The 24423-nt window shown below is 36.8% G+C and overlaps 1 protein-coding gene across 2 annotated transcripts; it reads left to right on the plus strand.

The window, feature by feature from the left end:
- The first annotated feature begins 940 nt into the window (after nt 1-940).
- On the plus strand, nt 941-10903 carry LOC141626749 (uncharacterized). Of its 2 annotated transcripts, XM_074440414.1 has the most exons (4): nt 1063-1086; nt 1398-2629; nt 8581-9041; nt 9205-10903. In XM_074440414.1, exon 4 carries the CDS (start codon nt 9407-9409, stop codon nt 10628-10630), a length of 1224 nt encoding a protein of 407 aa, XP_074296515.1. In that variant the 5' UTR covers nt 1063-1086; nt 1398-2629; nt 8581-9041; nt 9205-9406; the 3' UTR covers nt 10631-10903. The 2 variants fall into 2 exon arrangements, with proteins under 2 accessions (XP_074296516.1, XP_074296515.1); XM_074440415.1 differs by lacking the exon at nt 8581-9041 and having other exon boundaries at nt 941-1086; nt 1398-1803; nt 9256-10903.
- The last annotated feature ends 13520 nt before the right edge of the window (nt 10904-24423 follow it).

Below are 24423 nucleotides of genomic sequence, written 5' to 3' on the forward strand. Positions count from 1 at the left end.
GGCTCCAAGATCGACCTAATCAAGAACCATTCATGCCTCCAGCATCATACACCATGTCTAACGAGGAGAAAAAGCGATTTCTGAAAGTTTTGCAAAAGATTAGAGCTCCTGATGGGTATGGCTCAAACATCTCTAGATGCGTGAATATGAAACAGAGAAAACTCATTAATCCTAAGAGCCGCGACAATCATGTCTTAATACAAGATATACTTTCTGTGGCATTGAGGGCATCCAAGGCTACTAAAGTTATTGACTTACTTGGGGAATTATCTTGCTTTTTCAAGTCTCTTTGTTCGCATACCCTTGAACACGACGAGTTAAATTCCTTTCAGTCGAAAATTGTGCTAATACTATGTCGTATGGAAATGGAGTTTATTCCAACCTTTTTCACAATTATGGTTCACCTATTGATTCACTTAGTCGAGGAGGCAAAACTGGGTGGTCCTATCCAGTATAAATGGATGTACGCTATTGAAAGGTAATTATCACAAACTATTTAAGTGGATGTTTTAAATGGTTTTCCTAAACTGATTTTATGAACTCTCTAAAGGTATTTGGCTCATTTAAAATGAGTGACTATTTGTATCACTCTGGTAGTCGAGTTGTGGGTATGATAGAAAAAGTACGCCTAGATGACAGAAGTTTAAAACAAGCTCATCGCTACGTTATGCTTCTGATAAGCCCATAATTATATATGTTTTTATCCCATATCCGTATATTGTTAGTGTCGTCTTTCGCATTATTTGAGCTAAATTATTATATATTCGTTAATTTCAAGATTTAATTATTGTTATTATTATTTTAAATGAAAATGGGCTTATTTGGTGTGTTTTGGTATAGCAGGTTACAAGACGGAAGAGACATGCCGAATGACGCGCTTAATGGATTAAAACTATGACGCGAGGATGTGTAAAACGGACCAAGGAGCAAAATAGGAAGCGAAGCATAGGAAATAAAGAAGCACGCAAGCATGCATGTACGTAATTATTAATTAATCACGAGATTCGCAGCCCCTGAAATGAAGAGGTAGATTTCACGTGGACTTGGAGTCAAAGATCAAACAAGTCAGCAAATGTTAGATTAAGGGCTCGCTTGGAATGGGAGTAATTATTAAGAAAATAATAGAGTTTAAATGAACTAGAAAATGGAGGAAAGTGATGGAGGTTGGAGATAGAAATGGAGGAAGATAGTGTGATAGTCTATCCATTAAGGGGGTAATAATTACCCACCTCCCCCCTCAAGTAATGCATTACCTCCATATGGAGATAATAATTCCTCCCTCACCACCTCTTTCCACCCTCCACAACACCACAAACCACCAATCTCTTTTCATTTCTTCTTATTTTAGCCTCTATTACTCCCTTAACAATTACTCCCATTCCAAGCGAGCCCTAAAGAGTAGAATTTGGGAAAGAAGCAGACGAAGGTCAGAAGCTGCTGAGCGAAATATTATCCATGGAAACTCTGACTCTATCTCAAATTCAATCTCTATCTCTTACCTTATTTCAATCATAAACTTTATCCTATTGCTGCAAAAATTTGTTCCCAAATCTGTCACGAAGACCGACTTTGATCGAGTATAAATACCCGATTCCTTAACCCTAAAAGGAAGCAATTACCCACATATTTCTCAGAAATTGAGCGGTACAGTGAGACGGTCTTCTATCTAAACTAGCAGGCGAGAGCTAAAAGGAGGCAATACACCGGCGTAGTCTTCGTACATAGCGGCGTAAGGGCAGATTCTAGTTCAATTGGAGGTGCGACATCCGAAGGTTGTGCGACGGATTCCGGGCTACAAAACAAGTTCTCTTTTTACTAATCTTGTACCTAGTTTATGGTTGATTTTCGTTCTAAAATTTTAGTACCTGAAACTGATTGTTATCCATCTGACTTGAATTATTGGTATTTTAGTTTAGCTCGTTTTAATGTCAAGGTCCAATCTTTACTCATAATTTGTTATCTTATTGTGATTTTTGATTGTCTCGGATGCTAATTGCGTAAGTTCGGCTTAGTTTAATCTGCGTAATACGAGTGGCAACTAATTTTAATTAATGGTCTGCGAACAGTCTTAGGTAAGATTAGGAGTAAGAACTGAATCTATTAGTTTACTTAGAGACTAATAGGGTTAATGATGTATTCTTAGTTCAGTAAGGCTACTAATCCGGTCTTTAGTAGGGTGCGACAAACTTACATCGGTCGGTTAGTTAAGAATCGGTCTAGGCTTAGTTCAGGTCGGTTGTAATCTAAGAGAATATAGGGAATTTTTGTTATCTTAAATTCCGCAATTAACCTATTAATTATGTCATGATTATAAACGATATCAATTGTTTATAGGACTAGAATTACTATACTGGAAGTATGAGTGTGGTATTTGTTCACGTCTAAATATTAGCTTCTTAGTCATTAGTTTAATTCCCAGTAGTTTAATAGTTCAAAACTTCAAAACAAACCCCCCCCTTGATCGTACATATCATCAAATAAGCTAGCAGTTAACTTACATGCGTAAATATGTAAGTGTTCTTACTAACTAATAGTTGACTTAAACTTTGAATAGCTAATCTCTCCGTGGAATCGACCCTTACTTATTCTATACTAAATTAATTTAAAGAATAATTGTGATAAAGGTAAGGTGATAGGGATAAAACTAGGTGTCGTAATATACTAGAATTAGCCTATCAAATTAACAATTTATAAACCAAACTCACTCTACACTATGCTATTAAGGACAGTAGTAAAGGGAAGTAAGGGTCGAACCCAAGAGAAGGGATTTAAGACTAAAAACTTGAATTGTAAACTATTGACTACTAAGTAGGTCTCTACTACTAATTAATATCCTAATGACAATTTAAACTTAATAAAAGGCACTAATCACAAATAATGGGTATTAAAAAAGGTCAACTAGTAGGAAACATAGATGAAAAAGGATTGGTTTTGGGAAATAAACATGGAAATATGAGTAAAGATTGGAGATCTTCCTATTGAGACAATTCCACAAACAACTAGTATGCAAGATTCAATATTAAGGGGAATACTTGATGTAATTCTCTTTTAGTAACCCAACAATGGTAAAGCTTGACTCTTTTTACTCTCTCACAATTATCTACCCAATACTATCACCTCAAGATGTTGATACATGTAAATTAAACAATCTACACATACCCTTCAAGCTGAAGCAACAAATCATTAAACCATGAAAAGAGACTAAGCATGAGCATTAAGAATTTACCAAAAGATGAAGCTAGGATCAATTCCTCATAAGATTAAACCATACAAATGAGCAAAAGACATGGACTTTTCTATTTGTTGTAAGAATCATTTAAACCAATTCAACAAACAACAAACTTGCTTCAACAATCCCAACTAAATTAGACAATTTCCTTAGGATTTGCACTAGTCAAGTGAATAACATGCAAGGATGGACAACCCAAACATTCAATTACTCAATATAAGAAATTAAGCACAAGAAAAGAGCATTAGATAAATTAAGAGAGGTTTAAGAGTCTTACAATTACCAAAGTTGGATACTTTGATCAAATTACATCAAGCAAAGGGAAGATTAGCCTTCCATCTTCTTAGAAAAACCCAAGAAATGAAGAAAGATTAACATCCAAAGCTAAAAGATTACAACTTTCACCCAAAATAAAGTGTTCTTCCTACTACAAGTTTCTAGAGATTATTCAATAATTAGATGGTTAGATGAGAGTAGGAGTGTCTTTAGATCTCAAAATTCTAGATATATATAGGGAGGCACGAGAATCTAGGTTAAGTCCCTTAAGAAAGCCCAAAACACGGAACTAGAGTTGCGATAGCAGCGCGTATTTGCGCAGGATGCGCAAACAATTGCGCAGGCTGCGCTTTCAAACTGACAGCAGCAACTTGCGAAGGCCATATCTCCCTCGTTTCTTGGACAAACGAGGCGTGTGACCTACCGTTGGAAAGCTAAGATCACAAGATTTCATCTCCAATTGGCTTTGAATCAATAAGAGCTCTAGAACTCGAGATATATCCATTTGAAGTTGACCCTTGTGAAACCGAGTTTTCAATTCTTCAATTTGGCTCTTGTTTGTCTATGCCAAGGCATCAAATCTTCCATTAGCTTACTTTCCTTGACTTTGAACTTATTCCCTTGTCTTACCTTTTACTCTCCTTCTTCACCTTGGTAAGTTATAAGTTAAGACTCTAAAATTACAACTAAAAGTGCAAACCGGTATATTACAACAAGTCCAACTAAAACACGTTATCAAGCATGTTTATTGTGATAACATTAACCTATTGACTCGTCACAATTTGACACTATCAAATTCCCCCACACTTGGACTTTACTCGTCCCGAGTAAAACTCAAGACTAAGTAGGAAGGTACACAAGTCCATCAAGTGAGTGTAGGAGAATCCGATCACTCTTGCCTCACTACAACCTTCTTATAACTTCCTCATTGACAACCACCGATAAAAAGAAAATCTAGACTCAAAGTTTTTGCACACTCTTCACTCACTCACCCTCCTTATACCATCCCTCACACAAGACACGACACAACTCCAACTCCGACACATCACGCAACTCCACCCTTCTTATATCACCAAAGAAGTAGTAATGGTCACTCTTGTCTTATCCCAAGACAATAGCAAAGTGACCCATCAAAATCCTCCTATCAATCACAACTCATCACTACTTATAACACCCCCTTATCACTCCAAATATAAAAATTGTGCTACTTGGTCGGCCAAACTCCATTAAGCATCAACAACACAAGTAGCCAAATCAAAAATCCAGCAATTTGGGACAAGTTCTTGTGACTCAAAATAAATTAAATTCTAGACCTAACCTCCTTCCAAGACCCTCCTTATCACTCCCTTCTTATCCCTCCATCTTTTTGGTGTTACAATTTTCAATTTTTCGACTTTTTTTGTTTGAAAATCCCTCATTTTGCCTAAGGTGCCCTTTCAGGTTTTCACCTTAGCTTTTTCCTTTCCTCTCATCGGTGGCTCGCAACTCGATTCTTCATTTTGCCCGAAATGCCCTTTCGGGTTTTCATTCCGTCCTCGGCCGCCTTTTCCAATCTTGCCTAGGTGCCCACCCTTGTGGGTTTTCACCTAGCCGGAATTTCCAATTTTCAATTTTTTTTCAATTTTTTTTTTATTTTTTTTTTATTTTTCAAAAATATGCATCAAAACATGAAATAAAACTTACATATGTTGTAATCAAACTCCTCCCCCACACTTAGTTTCCACATTGTCCTCAATGTGGAGGAGAGTACTAGAAATGCAAAGGAGAGTAAAGAAATGTGAAAGGAGTACGGGTTGCCTCCCGTAAAGCGCTTTTGGTTTTCGTCGTTTGCTCGACGCATTTTCAACATTTTTCTTCTTCAAGAATCAAGAGCGGAACAACGCATCACCCTTAGTAACTTGTCATACACACTAGCCCATAAACAAGAGGCATGACCATAGCATAGATCACCCACATAGCAAGCATAAGTAAGGAAATAGTAAACACAAGATAAGTGTCTCAAGTTTTCATACCCAAGGAACGGTTTCTCGTCACGATAAGGCTCTTTGAATGATGGAATGGACTTGGTGAAGACCAAGTAAGAATGGATTCATGAGCTTCTTTGGGTGATAAGCTTGATGGCTTTTCAAAACAAATTTGAGGTGGTTCCTCCTTGAGGAGGTATACCTCTACAAACTCATTTTTCATTTCTTCTTTAGCATCTTCCTTGACCCCCACACTTACAAGTTTCATAGGCTTTGGAGGTTCTCAAATCATGTCTTCAAGAGCCTCCACCTTCTCTTTTTCTATCCCAACCACCTCAAAAATCATTGCTTCTTGGTCATTCTTCTCAAACACCTCACTCCCCAATTCTTTAAAGGTCAATTCCGGGTAAGAGTTACTACGAACCAAAGAGTTGTTTCCAAGGTGTGAGGCGTCAACTTCGGTACAAGGAATGTGGATAGGGATCTCAATGGATGGCAAGGCCAAAGAAGGTTTCAAGTCACACATATCATCCTCCTCATCAAATAGACCCTCAAAATAAGAGTTGTCAGAGGTGCAAACAACCTCTTCCTCAACCTTACTTCCTCATGTTCATCTTTGTCAACAATTTGATCCAATGACTCCTCACACGACAACTCCTCACCAAGGCCACTAAGGACCGAGGAGTTGTCCTCATCCACATGACTATTACTCGAGGAACCACCATCACTAGTGCATAAGGTGTCGGTAGATACCACAACGGGGGAGTGGCATGGAAGTGTGGTGAAAACATAAGCATCCTTCTCATCATCCCAAAAACAATACTCTTTATAAGAGTAGCTCGTATCAAGATTAAGGGGAGGAGGGTTTTCAAACTCAAGATCATTCTCTTTATCATAGGAACCATCATCAAAACACTCATTGTCTAAAGTGTGAATAACCTCTTCATGTTCTACTTCCTCAACTAATTCAATCAACGATCCCTCAATTTGAGGCTCCTCACCATGAATAGCCTCACATGCTACACTAGGGAGTGAATTTCTGAACTCCAATTCTTTACTCGCAATAGCCAACATAAGGAAAAATTTCCATTTCTCTTCATAGTTATAGACATTGCCAATAAATTCTTGATTAGTCAATTTATCGGTAAGGAACAAGGTTTCTTCATTCAACCCATTATATACCACATTACAAAGCTTTCTCATCTCATAAGGGTATTCACGTAGAGAGTTAAACTCTTTCGTTCTATTAAAAAACTTGAAAAATGGTTCATCATGAGTTTGGCGACAATAACGAGTAGCCATCAAATCAAAGAAGTAAACAAACTAAGGCAAGTAAAGGATTCCTATATTTACAAAGACTAACTACACTAATTAAAAACCAATGGTTCAAAAACAAGCTTTAGCTATATTGCCCTTCCCCGGCAACGGCGCCAAAATTTGATAGGGAGAAAACTAGGTGTCGTAATATACTAGAATTAGCCTATCAAATTAACAATTTATAAACCAAACTCACTCTACACTATGCTATTAAGGATAGTAGTAAAGAGAAGTAAGGGTCGAACCCAAGAGAAGGGATTTAAGACTAAAAACTTGAATTGTAAACTATTGACTACTAAGTAGGTCTCTACTACTAATTAAGATCCTAATGACAATTTAAACTTAATAAAAGGCACTAATCACAACCAATGGGTATTAACAAAGGTCAACTAGTAGGAAACATAGATGAAAAAGGATTGGTTTTGGGAAATAAACATGGAAATATGAGTAAAGATTGGAGATCTTCCTATTGAGACAATTCCACAAACAACTAGTATGCAAGATTCAATATTAAGGGGAATACTTGATGTAATTCTCTCTTAGTAACCCAACAATGGTAAAGCTTGACTCTTTTTACTCTCTCACAATTATCTACCCAATACTATCACCTCAAGAAGTTGATACATGTAAATTAAACCATCTACACATACCCTTCAAGCTGAAGCAACAAATCATTAAACCATGAAAAGAGACTAAGCATTAGCATTAAGAATTTACCAAAAGATGAAGCTAGGATCAATTCCTCATAAGATTAAACCATACAAATGAGCAAAAGACATGGACTTTTCTATTTGTTGTAAGAATCATTTAAACCAATTCAACAAACAACAAACTTGCTTCAACAATCCCAACTAAATTAGACAATTTCCTTAGGATTTGCACTAGTCAAGTGAATAACATGCACGGATGGCCAACCCAAACATTCAATTACTCCACATAAGAAATTAAGCACAAGAAAAGAGCATTAGATAAATTAAGAGAGGTTTAAGAGTCTTACAATTACCAAAGTTGGATACTTTGATCAAATTACATCAAGCAAAGGGAAGATTAGCCTTCCATCTTCTTAGAAAAACCCAATAAATGAAGAAAGATTAACATCCAAAGCTAAAAGATTACAACTTTCACCCAAAATAAAGTGTTCTTCCTACTACAAGTTTCTAGAGATTATTCAATAATTAGATGATTAGATGAGAGTAGGAGTGTCTTTAGATCTCAAAATTCTAGATATATATATGGAGGCACGAGAATCTAGGTTAAGTCCCTTAAGAAAGCCCAAAACACGGAACTAGGGTTGCGATAGCAGCGCGTATTTGCGCAGGCTGCGCAAACAATTGCGCAGGCTGCGCCTTTAAACTGACAGCAGCAACTTGCGAAGGCCATATCTTCCTCGTTTCTTGGAAAAACGAGGCGTGTGACCTACCGTTGGAAAGCTAAGATCACAAGCTTTCATCTCCAATTGGCTTTGCATCAATACGAGCTCTAGAACTCGAGATATATCCATTTGAAGTTGACCCTTGTGAAACCGAGTTTTCAATTCTTCATTTTGGCTCTTGTTTGTCTATGCCAAGGCATCAAATCTTCCATTAGCTTACTTTTCTTGACTTTGAACTTATTCCCTTGGCTTACCTTTTGCTCTCCTTCTTCACCTTGGTAAGTTATAAGTTAAGACTCTAAAATTACAACTAAAAGTGCAAACCGGTATATTACAACAAGTCCAACTAAAACACGGTATCAAGCATGTTTATTGTGATAACATTAACCTATTGACTCGTCACATTTTGACACTATCATAAGGTGAATAAATAATTAATTTGTATGCGCAAATGACACGTATCAAATTTTGGCGCCGTTGTTGGGGAGATTATATTATTTTTCGTTCAATATTGTCAACTATTATTGGTGTATGATAAAATTCTGCGCAGGCGTAAATTTCTTGTTCTTTAACTTTGTATTTTGATCAAACTTTTTAATATATTAAAATTTTAGATAGCTAATAAAATCTTATGCTGCTGAGAAGGCCTACTTGTTAAGAAGCTTAAATTGCTATACTTGCCCCTGAACTATCTACACTTAAGGATACACTTAAGGATAGTGCAGTGATAAAAAAAAAGTGCTGTAACCTTTTTGCTTTTATTTAGAATTAGGTTTTGCTATACACGACTGGTCTTTTAAGTTAAATCATGTTAGCATGGCGTCCTGATTTACTATGCTTAGTAATTATTGCTTTATTGCTGCCTATGTTTAACGTATGTGTTGCCAGTCACTTAATTTTGCTTCAAGCTTGAATTGGAATGAACTTATGATCCGTTTACATATCTCACATGTTTAGAATGGGAGTGCATCAGGAATAATAGATTATGTGAAATTGAAACTTGGGAATAATTGTGCTTTATCTAATCTACATTTGAACCTGTCCAGACTGCCACGGATGAACCAATTGCTGACATTATCTTATATTCACTCTTATAGGTGTATGCACAACACTCGTCGCTAAAAGGGACCAGTGACTTTTGATCCAGAGATCGAGCGAACAGCAAGGAGGCTGAGGAAAGAGTTCTTGGAAAAGAAAGCGGAAGAAGCCTTATTCTTGGACAAGTTCTTTTCCGAAGAAGAAAATCAAATGGCTGAGAAGACATTGAAGCAGCTGGCCACGCCTGATGTGACCACAACTCCACTGAGTATCGTATTTCCTACTCTTCAAAAGCCTTTAAAGTTAAATTCCAGTTTTCTTAATTTACTCCCTAAGTTTTATGGTCGGTGGAATGAGTTACCTAACATGCATTTAGTTGCATTTGACCTGGCATGTTCATCTATGGAAAGTGAGGGGGTAAAACCTGAGGATATTAAATTACGTTCTTTTTCATTCTCATTAGAGGAGTCTGCTAAAGAATGGTTGTTTTACTTGCCACCTGGTTCAATCACTAGCTGGGATAAACTTAAAATTGCTTTTCTAGAAAAATTTCAACCAGCTAGTAGAGTCGCGTCAGTAAGAAAAGAGATAAGTGGTATACAACAGGGTCGGGATGAGTCCTTATGCAAATATTGGGAACGATTTAATCGTTTATGTGCGTCTTGTCCCCAACACCAATTCAGTGAACAGCTCCTCTTGTTTTATTTCTATGAAGGTCTTTTAACTAAAGATCGCGGTTACACTGATGCTGCTAGTGGTGGGTCTTTAGTTGAAAAAACACCCACAGAAGCTAGAAATTTGATAAATAATATGGCATTAAACACCCAACAGTTTAGTATTAGGAGAGATGTAGGAGAAGCTAGTGGGGTAAATAATGTTGACATTACATCTATTAAGAATCAAATGCAAGAAAATGCCCATCAAATTGCTACTCTTACTACATTAGTTTCGAAATTTGTATTTGATCAGTCTAAACCAACTGTTTGTTCTATGAATTCTGATATTGTGTACGCTGACACTGCTGGTCAGCCGTTTGTTATTGCTAATCCTGAACAGGATAATGCTCTGGGTGGGTTTAATAATCAACAAAGAAAATATGACCCTCTCTCAAACACTTATAATGAGGGTTGGAAGGATCACCCCAATTTAAGATATGGATCTGGACCTAGACAACAACAAAACTTTCAGAATAATTTTAGGCAACAGGCACCCCAACCACCGTCACTAGAAGAGATGATGAAACAGTTAACCTCTACTGTGAGTCAAGTTAATAATCAGTGTGTGTCCTACCAACAGAAAACTGATGCTCACCTACAGCAAATAGACACACAAATGGGTCAAATCTGCACTACTCTGAGTAATATCCAAACCACCTTGGGGGTAAACTACCTGCTCAACCAATTCCTAATCCTAAGGAAAGTGCTCAAGTTGTAACACTCAGGAGTGGTAAGGTCATAAGTGAACCTGGAATAAATAAAAATGAAATTGAGAAAGAACTTGAGGTTCAACCGTTAGAAAAACTAGGGGTAGAAAAAGGTCATGGAGCTCACAAGGATAAGAGACAAAAATCTGATTTGAATGTTCCTAACTTTAAAGATCCTCCCCCTTTCCCGACAAGGTTTGCTAAAACAAAGAAAATTGAACTTGAAAATGAAATCCTGGAAACTTTTAGAAAAGTGGAACTGAATATACCCTTGCTTGATGCCATTAAACAAATTCCTAAGTATGCAAAATTTTTAAAGGAGCTTTGTACTAATAAGAGGAATATTAAAAATAAGAATGCTGAAAAAGTAAGTATGGGGAAAATGTGTCTGCTCTCATTCAAAGAAAAGTTCCTCCGAAATGTAATGATCCAGGGATGTTCTCCATTCCCTGCACTATTGGTTCGTCTAAATTTGAAAGATACATGCTAGACTTAGGGGCTTCCATTAATGTCATGCCTAAATTTGTGTATGAGTCTTTGCATGGTGGAAAATTGGTGCTGATAGATCATACGCATACCCATTAGGTGTTTTAGAAGATGTTCTTGTTCAAGTGGGTAACTTAATTTTTCCTGCTGATTTTTATATTCTTGATATGGGTGATTCTCGTGATTCGACTAATGTACCACTGCTGCTAGATAGAACTTTTCTTAAAACTTCGTGAGCTAAAATTGATGTGCATAATGGTATTTTAACAATGGAATTTGATGGTGAAGTTATCACATTTAATATCTTTGATGCTATGAAGTATTCTGACACAATTGGCAGCGTGTGTGTTGTTGATTACATTGACGTTATTGATTGGATTGCACAACAAGTTTTTGACGATGACCATACTACTAATATGTCTGATATGACAGGAACTCTTGTACCCACTTCTGATATAATGAACCTTAGCTTCGTTGACTCTGGTAAGGATTCTACTAAACTCTCCCTACCCCATCGAGTCAAAAATTCGTCCCATCTATTATTAAAGCACCTGAAGTTGAACTTAAACCTCTTCCTGCTAATTTAAAATATGCTTTTCTTGGTGAAAATGAAACATTCCCTGTGATTATTTCTAGTTCATTATCAGAGCAGCAGGAAGAAAAATTGTTAAATGTGCTTAGAAAATATAAAAAAGCTATAGGATGGACTTTAGCTGACATAAAAGGAATCAGTCCCACTCTTTGTATGCATAGAATATTTTTAGAGAAGGATGCTAAACCTTCTCAAGAACCACAACGTAGATTAAATCCTTCAATGTTAGAAGTTGTTAAGAAGGAAATGGTAAAATGGAGGGATGCTGGAGTTATATACCCTATTTTTGATTCCGAGTGGGTCAGCCCTATTCATGTCATCCCGAAGCAGTCAGGTATAACTGTAGTTGAAAATGATAAGGGTGAACTCGTACCTACAAGAGTATCTAATGGGTGGAGGGTGTGTATAGATTATAGGAAACTTAATAAGGCCACTAGAAAGGACCATTTCCCATTACCTTTCATTGATCAGATGCTAGAAAAATTGGCGGGAAACTCTTATTTTTGTTTTCTAGATGGTTATTCAGGTTATACCCAGGTACCCATAGCACCCGAAGACCAAGAAAAGACCACTTTCACATGCCCCTTTGGTACTTATGCCTTTAGAAGAATGCCCTTTGGCCTGTGCAATGCACCTGGAACCTTTCAGGGGTGTATGATGAGTATTTTTTCTGACTTACTTGATAACTGTTTAGAAGTATTTATGGATGACTTTACTGATTTTGGTGACTCTTTTGTTTTATTATACATAATTTATCGCTTGTGCTGAAAAGATGCATTGAAACGAACCTTGTTTTAAACTTTGAAAAGTGTCATTTTATGGTCCAACAAGGAGTCGTCTTGGGTCATATTGTGAGTTCTAAAGGTTTAGAAGTAGACAAAGCAAAAATTGATGTCATAAGTTCTCTGCCATACCCGACTTGTGTACGAGAGATTAGATCTTTATTAGGTCACGCGGGGTTATACAGACGTTTCATTGAAGATTTTTCAAAAATTTCATCCCCGTTGTGTTCTTTACTTGCTAAAGATGTTGCCTTTGTGTTTGATGATGCATTTAAAGAAGCCTTTGACACTCTAAAAGACAAACTGACTTCTGCCCCTGTTATGCGCCTACCTAACTGGAACTTACTTTTTGAAATTATGTGTGACGCTAGCGATAAAGCAGTAAGCTCTGTCCTTGGTCAAAAAGCTGATAAAGAGTCATATGCTATTCACTATGCTTCAAAATTACCTGACCCTGCCCAATGTAACTATACAGTTACTGAGAAAGAAATGTATGCTGTAATTTATGCGCTTGAAAAGTTTAGACCATATTTGCTAGGCACTCACGTGATAGTCTATTCTGACCATTCGGCATTAAAATATCTCTTAAAAAAGAAAGATTATAAACCACGATTGCTACGCTGGATGCTTTTATTACAAGAATTTGACCTAGAAATTAGAGATAAAAAGGGAGCTGAAAACCTAGTTGCTGATCATTTAAGTAGAATAGTCCCTAAGGAAGACTGGCCTATGGTGACTGAGTTCTTCCCTGATGAACAATTATATTCCTTGCGTCATGAAGCAATTCCATGGTATGCTGATATGGTAAATTACTTGGTAACTACTTCTTTTCCTTCTACATTGTCTAGAGCATAGAGAGATAAAATAAGGAATAAATCAAAACATTATATTTGGGATGATCCATACCTATGGAAATGCTGCAGCGATAATATTATTAGGCGTTGTGTGAGTGAATCTGAAGTGCCTTCTATTTTAACATTCTGTCATAACTTAGAAACAGGAGGGCACTTTGGTCCATAGTGCACAGTTCACAAGGTGTTGGAGTGTGGTTTGTACTGGCCAACCTTGCATAAAGACGCGTACGAGTTCTGCAAATCCTGTGAGCGGTGTCAGAAAACTGGTAATTTGTCTAAACGAGCTGAAATGCCTCAGGTTAGTATTCTGATCTGTGAGATTTTTGACATTTGGGGTATTGATTTTATGGGTCCTTTTCCACCTTCTTATGGATATCAGTACATATTACTTGCGGTGGATTATGTTTCGAAGTGGGTTGAGGTTAAAGCTACTAAGAAAGATGATAGTAAAATTGTTGTTGAATTTGTTAAGAGTCGTATCTTTAATCGATTTGGAATGCCTAAGGCTCTGATCAGTGACCGTGGTACCCACTTCTGCAATAAGACTTTAGGTGCTTTACTAAGCAAGTATCATGTTATTTATAGGGTAGCCACAGCATACCACCCTCAGACGAATGGTCAGGCTGAAGTCTCCAATCGCGAGATAAAATCAATATTAGAGAATATGGTTAAACCTGATATGAAAGACTGGAGTTTAAGGATTGATGATGCAGTCTGGGCCTATAGAACTGCTTATAAAACACCGATTGGAATGTCTCCTTGTAGACTAGTTTTTGGTAAAGCGTGTCACTTACCTGTGGAAATTAAACACAAGTCTTTTTAGGCTGTTAAACAGTGTAATTTAGACTATGAGAAAGCTGGAACAGAGCGTAAATTGGAGTTGCTAGAGTTAGAGGAACTCAGACTGGAATCTTTTGGCAATGCTAGAATATATAAAGAAAAGACCAAAGCTTTTCATGATAAGCATAGTTCATGTAAATGTTTTCATATTGGTCAGAAAGTATTGTTGTTTAATTCTCGTTTCAAGTTGTTTCCAGGTAAGCTGCAAACTAGGTGGCTTGGTCCTTCTATTGTGACTAACATTTCTCCTTATGGTGCTATAGAAATAAAAGATTTTCATTCTGATAAAGCTTTCAAAGTCAATGGCACAGATTGAAACCATTTTATGAGAACGTTGAGCTCATGGGCATAAAGGATATTATTCTGGAAGTTCCTGAATACTAAGTTCAAACTATGTCGAGCCAAGTTCATGGGAGGCAACCCAAGTTTACTTATTTATTGTTTTCATGTGTGTTTATTTTATATGCTTTCCCCGAGTTTTGCTACCTTTGTAGGGGGATATTAATAGTGTCGGTAGCAACAAAAAAAATAGAAAATATAAAAATACAAAAAGAGATATTATTACTGCTGTTGGATTTTCTGGGTAATTTGCTTGTTTTCTGTTTCACTTGTCTTGGTCAAGTGCTTTATTTTGCAGGAATCGGGATACATATATGGCTATTGGGACGCTGCGAGTTGTTAATGAGATAAAGCAGGCATTGCTGCCTTGCTAAACGCCATGGATAGAAGTTGATCAGCCCTACTTGGAGGCTGGAGGCTGACACAAACTACGAGGCATCTTCCTTACCAGTTTGTACTGCTGCTGCTGCTACTGAGAGCTTAGTTAGCCAGGACAGAACATTATCATCACCAAATCTGGAGCATCTTACTATGAATGCTTCTCATGAATCCGCTAAGTTCCTTCTTCCCTCTTATTTTTATTATGTGCTAAATTTATATATGCTGAACATCGAGGACGATGTCGAGTATAAGTGTGGGGGAGAGGTAAATTGTGCTGAAACTTGTGGTTTTGTGTGCTGAAATTGGAGTCTGGCGGATTGCCATATAAATTTTTGTTGCCTTTACAGGTTTAAAATTTTTAGAATTAAAAAATAACCTCTACTTTTATAAGACTAACTAGGATAAGGGAGTCGGAATGGTGGTACAACGATGATAAAACTGCTTTTATGCTTTTGTATTCTCACCTTAGCCTTGCATTATCAGCACTTGTCTTTTGTATACTCATTTGCATATCTACGAGTGTGTGACCGATACTACTGAACGAATAGACTTGACTAAAATGTTGGCAAACTACAAAAATTTCTAAGATTTAGAGCCTTCAAAACCGATGACATATATGATCGGTTTCCATTTATAGGATGAGAGTAGTACTCCTTATGAGGCATGTAACATCAAATTGCATAAGCATGAAATTTGTCTCTTTACCTGTATGCATTCTGGTTTGTGGCGGTGACACATGTGGAGAGGCAACCTTTCCTTTTTGTTTTACCATTGAACTTCACTTAGCCAAATTGACTTGTTTTGACCCATTCGATCAACTACATTCCTAAATAGCCTACCCTAGTCAAGCTAGTCTAATTGATATGTTTTGGCATGCTCTTTATGGTCATTTTTGGTATCGTGCTATTATATTGAAAAGGGAGTTGGACAAAAAATGGAAGGGAAAAGAAAAAGGAAAAAAAAAAAACTGAATGAAAAAAAGAGTGAAAGAAGAAAAATAAGAAAAATCAATGTGAAAAAAAAAGGAGAAAATGAGAATTGTTGACAGAAGAAAAAACATCTCTTATAATTAAACTCCTATTCTTGACAGTATATTCTAAATATGAGGAGTTATCTTTGTTGTGCGCGAGTTTATGTCATGTATGGCATCGTTTATCACTTTGTAAGTTGGGTTTCTAAGCGGAATACATGTAATCTTGGTTACGGTCGGTACTAGCTTGACTTTTACCTCCACATATCCAAAAATATTTGCCCCTTTTCACCCAATTACCTTATCTCACACCTCTTGTAAGTCCTCGGCATGTGTCTTGGTCCTTGTTTGGTTGGAATGCGTATGTATGGTTGTAGAGATTGGTTTCATGTTAGATTGCATGTATGTTTTTATAAGTTGAGTTAGGTGAGTGACTTATATTCTCTCTCTCTTTCACATTATACTCACCTATTCTTATAACGAGTGATGAGCGAACCACGAGAGTCCAGCATGTATAAGTCTGGCAAGGTCGACGGTTCAATAGTAGTGTCATTGTCCTATTCGTTTGCATCTGAGTTCGTGTTTTTTTTTTCCGCTCTGGAATTTGTTTTCTTAGCATTGGTGTTGATTTGTTGCATAAATGCTATTTAAGTGAGTCAATAGTATGGATAGCTATGAGTTATATACCATGCCATTTATCCCTATTCTATCTTATGTCTAGAATCTTTGAGGTTAATACTTGTTTTTAGCTCATGTTTTGCCATTGTCGAGGGCGACAATAAGCCCAGTATGGGCGAATTTGATAAGCCCATAATTATATATGTTTTTATCCCATATTCGTATATTGTTAGTGTCGTTTTTCGCATTATTTAAGCTAAATTATTATATATTCGTTAATTTCAAGATTTAATTATTGTTTTTATTATTTTAAATGCAAATGGGCTTATTTGGTGTGTTTTGGTATAGCAGATTACAAGACGGAAGAGAAGGGGCCGAATGACGCGCTTAATGGATCAAAAGTATGACGCGAGGATGTGCAAAATGGACCAAGGAGCAAAATAGAAAGCAAAGCATAGAAAATAAAGAAGCACGCAAGCAGGCACGTACGTAATTATTAATTAATCACGCGATTCGCAGCCCATGAAATGAAGAGGTAGATTTCACGTGGACTTGGAGTCAAAGATCAAACAAGTCAGCAAATGTTAGATTAAAGAGTAGAATTTGGGAAAGAAGCAGACGAAGGTCAGAAGCTGCTGAGCGAAACATTATCCATGGAAACTCCGTCTCCATCTCAAATTCAATCTCTATCTCTTACCTTAATTCAATCACAAACTCTATCCTATTGCTGCAAAAATTTGTTCCCAAATCTGTCACGAAGACCAACTTTGATCAAGTATAAATACCCGATTCCTTAACCCTAAAAGGAAACAATTACCCACATATTTCCCAGAAATTGAGCGGTATAGTGAGACGGTCTTCTACCTAAACTAGGAGGCGAGAGCTAAAAGGAGGCAATACTCCGGCGTAGTCTTAGTAAACGGCGGTGTAAGGGCGGATTCTAGTTCAATTGGAGGTGCAACATCCGAAGGTTGTGCGACGGATTCCGGGCTACAAAATAAGTTCTCTTTTTACTAATCTTGTACCTAGTTTATTGTTGATTTTCGTTCTAAAATTTTAGTACCTGAAACTGATTGTTATCCGTCTGAATTGAATTATTGGTATTTCAGTTTAACTCGTTTTAATGTCAAAGTCCAATCTTTACTCATAATTTGTTATCTTATTGTGATTTTTGATTGTCTCAGATGCTAATTGCGTAAGTTCGGCGTAGTTCAATCTACGTAATACGAGTGACAACTAATTTTACTTAATTGTCTGCGAACGGTCTTAGGTAAGATTAGGAGTAAGAACTGAATCTATTAGTTTATGGGTGGTGACGTCACTTAGAGACTAATAGGGTTAATGATGTATTTTTAGTTCAGTAAGGCTACTAATCCGGTCTTTAGTAGGGTGTGACAAACTTACATCGGTCGGTTATTTAAGAATCGGTCTAGGCTTAGTTCAGGTCGGTTGTAATCTAAGAGAATATAGGGAATTTTTGTTATCTTAAATTCCGCAGTTAACCTATTAGTTATGTCATAATTATAAACGATATCAATTGTTTATAGGACTAGAATTACTATACTGGAAGTATGAGTGTGGTATTTGTTCACGTCTAAATATTAGCTTCTTAGTAATTAGTTTAATTCCCAGTAGTTTAATAGTTCAAAACTTCAAAACAAACCCCCCCTTGATCGTACATATCAGTAAATAAGTTAGCAGTTAACTTACATGCGTAAATATGTAATTGTTCTTACTAACTAATAGTTGACTTTAACTTTGAATAGCTAATCTCTCTGTGGGATCGACCCTTACTTGTTATAGAATAAATTAATTTAAAGAATAATTGTGATAAAGGTAAGGTGAATAAATAATTAATTGTATGCGCAAACGACACGTATCAGCTTCATTCTGATGAGATGAAAGAGGTTCTTGTGTAAGTATTAACGACTGTCAATTTTTATCATTTATCACCCATCCATAATATAATCCGGTAATGATTTTTTTTCGCAAATCTTTTAAAGTGAATTTCTTAATTACAAGCGGCGAGAGATGGTCCATCTTAGTGTTACCCAAAGTAACGAAAATGAGTGGATTATCAAAGAATTTGCAAAATGGTTGCAAGCACTGGTCCACCCCTTATTTAAAACTTCAAAATGTGGCTTCTCAGTTTAATATGATTCATATTGATACAATTGTCTCTTGTCATAGGTGAAAAACCTAGATACAAGTACCCCAGAAGGACAACTTAGGAAAGCTTTAGCAGGTGGTTTAAATAAGCATGGTAAAAGGATGACAGGATTTATGATCAATGGATATAAATTCGACATGGTTGATCGTGAGGAAAAGTGAAGAACTCAAAATTCTGGAGTTATGGTCGAAGCTGAGGGTCAAACATATTATGGAAAACTAAAGGATATTTATGAGTTAGATTATTTTGGCCAGTGCAAAGTTGTAATGTTCAATTGTGCTTGGGTTGACATATACAGAGGTGTTAAGAAGTTTGAAGATGGAAGTGTGTGTGCCAACTTTTCTAAGTTAATGCACACTAGCCGAAATTTAGCGGAAGATCCTTTTGTTTTCTCGTGTCAAACAAAACAAGTTTTTCATGTCGAAGATGAGGTGCAAATAGGATGGTCTTATGTAATTAATACCAAACCTAGGGATCTTATTGAGACTGGCGAGATTTTGTAGAACTTAGTTTTTGTATACTTTTGATATCGGGCGATTTTAATTATTATTCTAAATAATGTTTTTGGTTTTGGTTGTGCAAATGTTGTGAATAAATCTTACTATATTATTATATGCTCTTTCCCTTTACTATTATATAAAACTAATGGCTTTCATGTTTATTTTAGGGTTTATTAACGAGTATCACGTTCAAGGATGAGTTACCGAAGCAAAAGGACCATGGCTCAAATGAGGGAAGCTGATGGGCCAGTGCCACATGTGACCACATCAGCATCTCTTACTACGCAATCAGGTGCTACAAATGACAGATGGGGGCCATTTTGCCCTCAAAAAACCAAAGTACCTGATGTTGTTGAGGCACCACAACAACAACCATTGCCAAAAGAGTGTCGTCCCGATGCAAACATTGATGAGCTCTTTGTTGCAAAGGCTCCTTTTTCGAAGACCCATGTCAATCCCACTTTTGAAAAACCCTCCAAATGGCCTAGGTTCTAGAATCCAAATATCTCACACTTTTCAAGAACATTCACCCAAATATGCCAAATATGATCAACCTGACCGAGCTTTTACTACAAACCCCTTACTTTCAAAGACCCACAACACCACAAATTCTCATGATCTTGCTGCTAGAAAAGCCCGAGATTTTTCTGCCAAACAACTTGATGCATCTAAAAAAACAGGGGAGCAAGCACAAGTAGGAGGAGTTAAACCATCTGGTACGTTGTGGAAAAATTCTACTACCAAACCTGACCGATCTTTTACTACAAACCCCCTACTTTCAAAGATCCACGCCACTGTAAATTCTCATGACCTTGCTGCTAGAAAAGCCCCAGAACTTTCTGCCAAACAGCCCGATGCATCTAAAAAAGGGGGGAACAAGCACAAGTAGGATTTAAACCATCTGGTATATTGTGCAAAAATTTTACTAAGAAACCTGACAAATCTTTTACTACAAACCCACTACTTTAAAAGACCCATGCCCCCGGAAATTCTTATGAGTTTGCTGCTAGAAAAGCCCAAGAAGCACAAGTAGGAGGAGTTAAACTACCCGATTCGTTATGGAAAACTTCTACTGCGAAACCTGGCTCGTCTTTTACTACAAACCACTTACATTCAAAGACCCACGTCACCCCAAATTTGCATGAATCTGCTAATGAAAAAGCCCCTCAAGTTTCTGCCAAACAGCCCGATGCATCTCAAAAATTGGGGGAACAAGCACAACAAGGACCATCTGATGTCTTGTGGAAAAATCCTCCTACTAACTCGTCCCGATTTTTTACTCTGAAATCCACTAGTAGTGTAAAGCCTGCATTGTCACTTTCTCAACCTGCTTGTCGTCTGCTACCATCTGAACTTGTTGGCATAACCAATAATGGGTCTAATACTATTGAGTCGTGGAGCGTGAAGAAGAAGTTTTGAATCAGCAAGATGCTAATCAAACTGGTTTTAAAACTTTCAAACCAAAACGTCGTAGTGTGGTACCTGATTGGCCTAATAATGTAGAATTTGACAAAAGTGAGGAGGTTCTAAGTATGGTAAGTTTTCTATTATGTTTGATATGTTTTATGACTTGATACCGTACTTTAGCTACCATCTTCTCAAAATAAACTTGGGTAACCTGATACCTGATTAACAGGTCATTGCCTTTTTCAGTTTTTTTTCCATCATTATCACTTACTTCTTTTGTCTTCATCCCCTACCTTAAACTCCATTTCTTCCCTACTTAATTTAAAATTAACTTAACTGAGTTTCCAACAACATCTTCATCTTACTTACCTTTTTCAATTTAATTTTTTTATAGCTCATTAACCCAGTTCAATACTTCCTTCATCTTCATCTTAAACATCATCAAACGCCTTCTTTAAACGCCACATCATCTTTAACCTATGATAATGGTTTAAATTTTGGACGAGTCTAGTTTAGGAAGAGATGATCAATTGTACGGTTTATTCCGAAATGAAATGTAGTTCGGATTATTATAAGAAGATCACAAATAGTTTAGATTATTGTTATTAATTATTCCTTGTTTTTTATTTACAAATAATTTTTGCTAGTCTGGTTCCTTTACATTATATTTGGGATACCTTTAGTAATTGTAAACCATGGTTTCAAATTTGACACTAATTAGTATTTGTTATTTGGGTAAGTTCAAATTCGCACATCAACCTTGCTTAGTTACAATCCTTATACTGGGTCTTGCTTCTTTATTTAATGTTGTCTTTGTAGTTTTTGTGTGTCGTTCAATTACAGTGGAGTTTTCTTTATCAAACCATGTATCAAACCCGGTCTGAGCTAAGTCGCGCCTTCATTGCTTTGTTTTTGTATCTTTTGATTTTATGGTTCAGCACAACGTAAAAGAAGCTTGTTTTTTAATTATTATTATTCACTTAACTACATGTGTTTCCGCAGATGGAGAAGGAAATATCAAAAAGGTCAACGATTTAATTCAACCACATGATGTATGGTGTGCTAAAGTGAGGTATTGTGTCACTGTTAATGAATTTCATCAGCCACTCAAGAAGGGAGGACACATCCTTGTTAGATTCATTGGTGATATGGCTCGGAAGGAAAGATTTTGTCGAATTAGAGATCCAAATTGGCACCGTGTGCCTGAGAAGTTCAAAGTTGATATCGTTAAGTGTATTCGGGTATGTTGTTGATAAGTTAAATGAATTTTTGAAACTAATGTAGACACTTTTGATAGCTTGATCAAGTGATGTGATACGTGCATTTTATATAGTCTTTTTAGCCTATTTCATGCACGTATTTCTATGCTTTTATCTTATTTTATGCTACGAAATGCCCCGAATCTGCTACTTTGGGTTATTTTGTCTTATTTGCAGGAATGAACCCAAAAGTAATGAAATCGAGCCATTTATCGTCCGTTTTGCATGCATTTGGAGGAAGAGTGAATTTGGAGCGGAATTATTGTTGTTTTGGGATGCGTGAAGCTATTTCGGGAGCTAAAAGGACAAGTCAAAGTCAAACTAACGAGATTTTGTAGCTGCTGAAGTCAAGATTCACACAATCGAGTACTTAACTGGTCGATCGAGTAGATTTTATGGTCGATCGACTAGTTCCGTATTAGTGTTTAGTCGATCGAGCACTTTGTATGGTCGATCGACCAGTTGCTTATTTGTGTTTAGTCGATCGAGCACTTCTTTTAGTCGATCGAGTGGTCTGAGCCTTAGTTTGCTCGATCGAGTGGTTTAAAACCACTCGATCGTGTGGATTCTCTTACGGGCTGGGCTTTTTAGTTTATTTCCGTCGATTAGGTTAAATAAATCCTATTTTCTTATAAATAGGAGAGTTAGGACGTCAGTTTAAGGGGGCTTCTCCTCTCTGATTATTTCGAATACACTGTTACTTTTGTTCTTCCTTATTTCCGGATCATTAATTCAGTAATTTAATCTTTTCCTTTACTCTTATTTAATGCTTACTTCTTCTCTCTTTATTATTTAGGGTTATTTCACAGCAATAATCCAACCTATTGCTCACCTTTTCATAATAATTCGAACTACATTTTAACTTAAAATAAACCCAACTTCGATATACCTTCTCTCAAAATAGACTCGCTTAGTGTTGACCTGTTCTAGGAGGTCATTGATGACTTGTTGGTGATGTGGCAGTAATAATAATAATAATAAATTAATAATAATAATAACCTAAACTACTTCCCCCACAATGCTCACACTCCTCCCCCGGTGTTTCATTTCCATCTCCCATAATTTACACAACTACCACCACCAACACCCGTCGGAGCTGCCACTCTCAACCCATTCATTCGTCGACATTTCAGACCACTCCGGCGAACAACCATCCTAAATCTGTATGTCGTAACTTCCCTCTGTCGATGGCGATACCTATAATGTCGTTAAACGCCGACGTAGACCATGAAACAGCTACATTTATCCCGATTACGACGCCGACACCATTACTTTTGTGTAATTTTACTTGGATTTTGTTAGATCTAGCAATTACATCTTCAGTTTTGAGAAAAACAACTACCTTTGTCCCCCACAAATCTTGCAATCGTACAAGTAGAGTGACGACTTGTGGCGTTAGATCTTGCAATTACCTGCCATAATCATCCCAACTCTCTCCCTCATATTTGCCCCACCACCCTAACTTCCCTCTCCTTCATCCTTAACCCAGCTTTCTTCGTCGCCTTCGTCGGCGACAATAACGCGCGTAACACGTGTGCAGGCGGAGCGTGGTCATTCGATGATGACAGCGCGAAATAGGGGGCTGAGTGCGGTGGTTCGATGGTGGAGGAGGCGTAGTTGGATGGCAATGGTGGTGGTGGTCAGGTTAGGGCAGTGGTTGAAGGAGGTCAGTTACTAAGATGATAGTTAAAAATAAAAATATTAAAAAAGTTTGTTCTTTTGTCTTATGATGAAATTGAAAAAAAAAAAAGTTTTAACCTTATTAACAGGTAGCCAGTCACCTGGTCTAATTTAAGAAGATAATAGTTAAATATGGGTTTATTGTGAATTAAAACGTAGTTTGGATTATTATGAGAAGGTGAACAATAGGTTGGATTATTGTGGTGAATTAACCCTATTATTTATGTTCTTTATTTAATTATGTTTAGCTAATTCCCCTAGTATGTTAGGACTAGGGAAGCCGTGGTAGCAATATGTTAGGATTGACATGATTAGATTAGTTTGCGATAAGAATTGTATTAAGAAATATAATTGTGATTAGGTTGAATGAATGCATGCAAGAGACCGATTTATTTAGTTACCCCCGACCTGGATCGAAAGATTGGAAGGGAAGACTTGCTTAATTACAATAGGTGATACCTAATTAGGGCGAAAGCTAAGTTAGGGAGATCCTAGGGCAATTAGAGACCGAAAGGGTATAATCGTAGGTTTAAGGACCGAAAGGTGACGACCTCGCTCTTCTTATCAATAATTTAATCGACTCAGTTGACCCGATAGTGTAGCTGCCACGGTAGACCGATTCCTAGCATACCTCTCTCTTTTATCTGATTTAGGCCCTGTTTGGTAAACAACGGATTAATTTCAGCATAAGCAGATTGTAAAAGCAGATTATAAATGACAGATTTTATCAGAAGGTTTGACTAGCATATTATAATTAGCAGAATTAATTTAAGTGTTTGGTAATTGGCAGATTACGATTAGTAGATTGTTAGTTTTCTTTGTAAAATGGAATTTTTTTTCCTATTTTACAATATGCTAACCAATATGCTGGGGTAAGCAGCATATTGTAAAACAGCATATTGACCCCAAATATGCTGTTTCAATAT

Source organism: Silene latifolia, chromosome Y (genome assembly GCF_048544455.1).
Source record: "Silene latifolia isolate original U9 population chromosome Y, ASM4854445v1, whole genome shotgun sequence".
Classification (NCBI taxonomy): Eukaryota; Viridiplantae; Streptophyta; class Magnoliopsida; order Caryophyllales; family Caryophyllaceae; genus Silene; species Silene latifolia.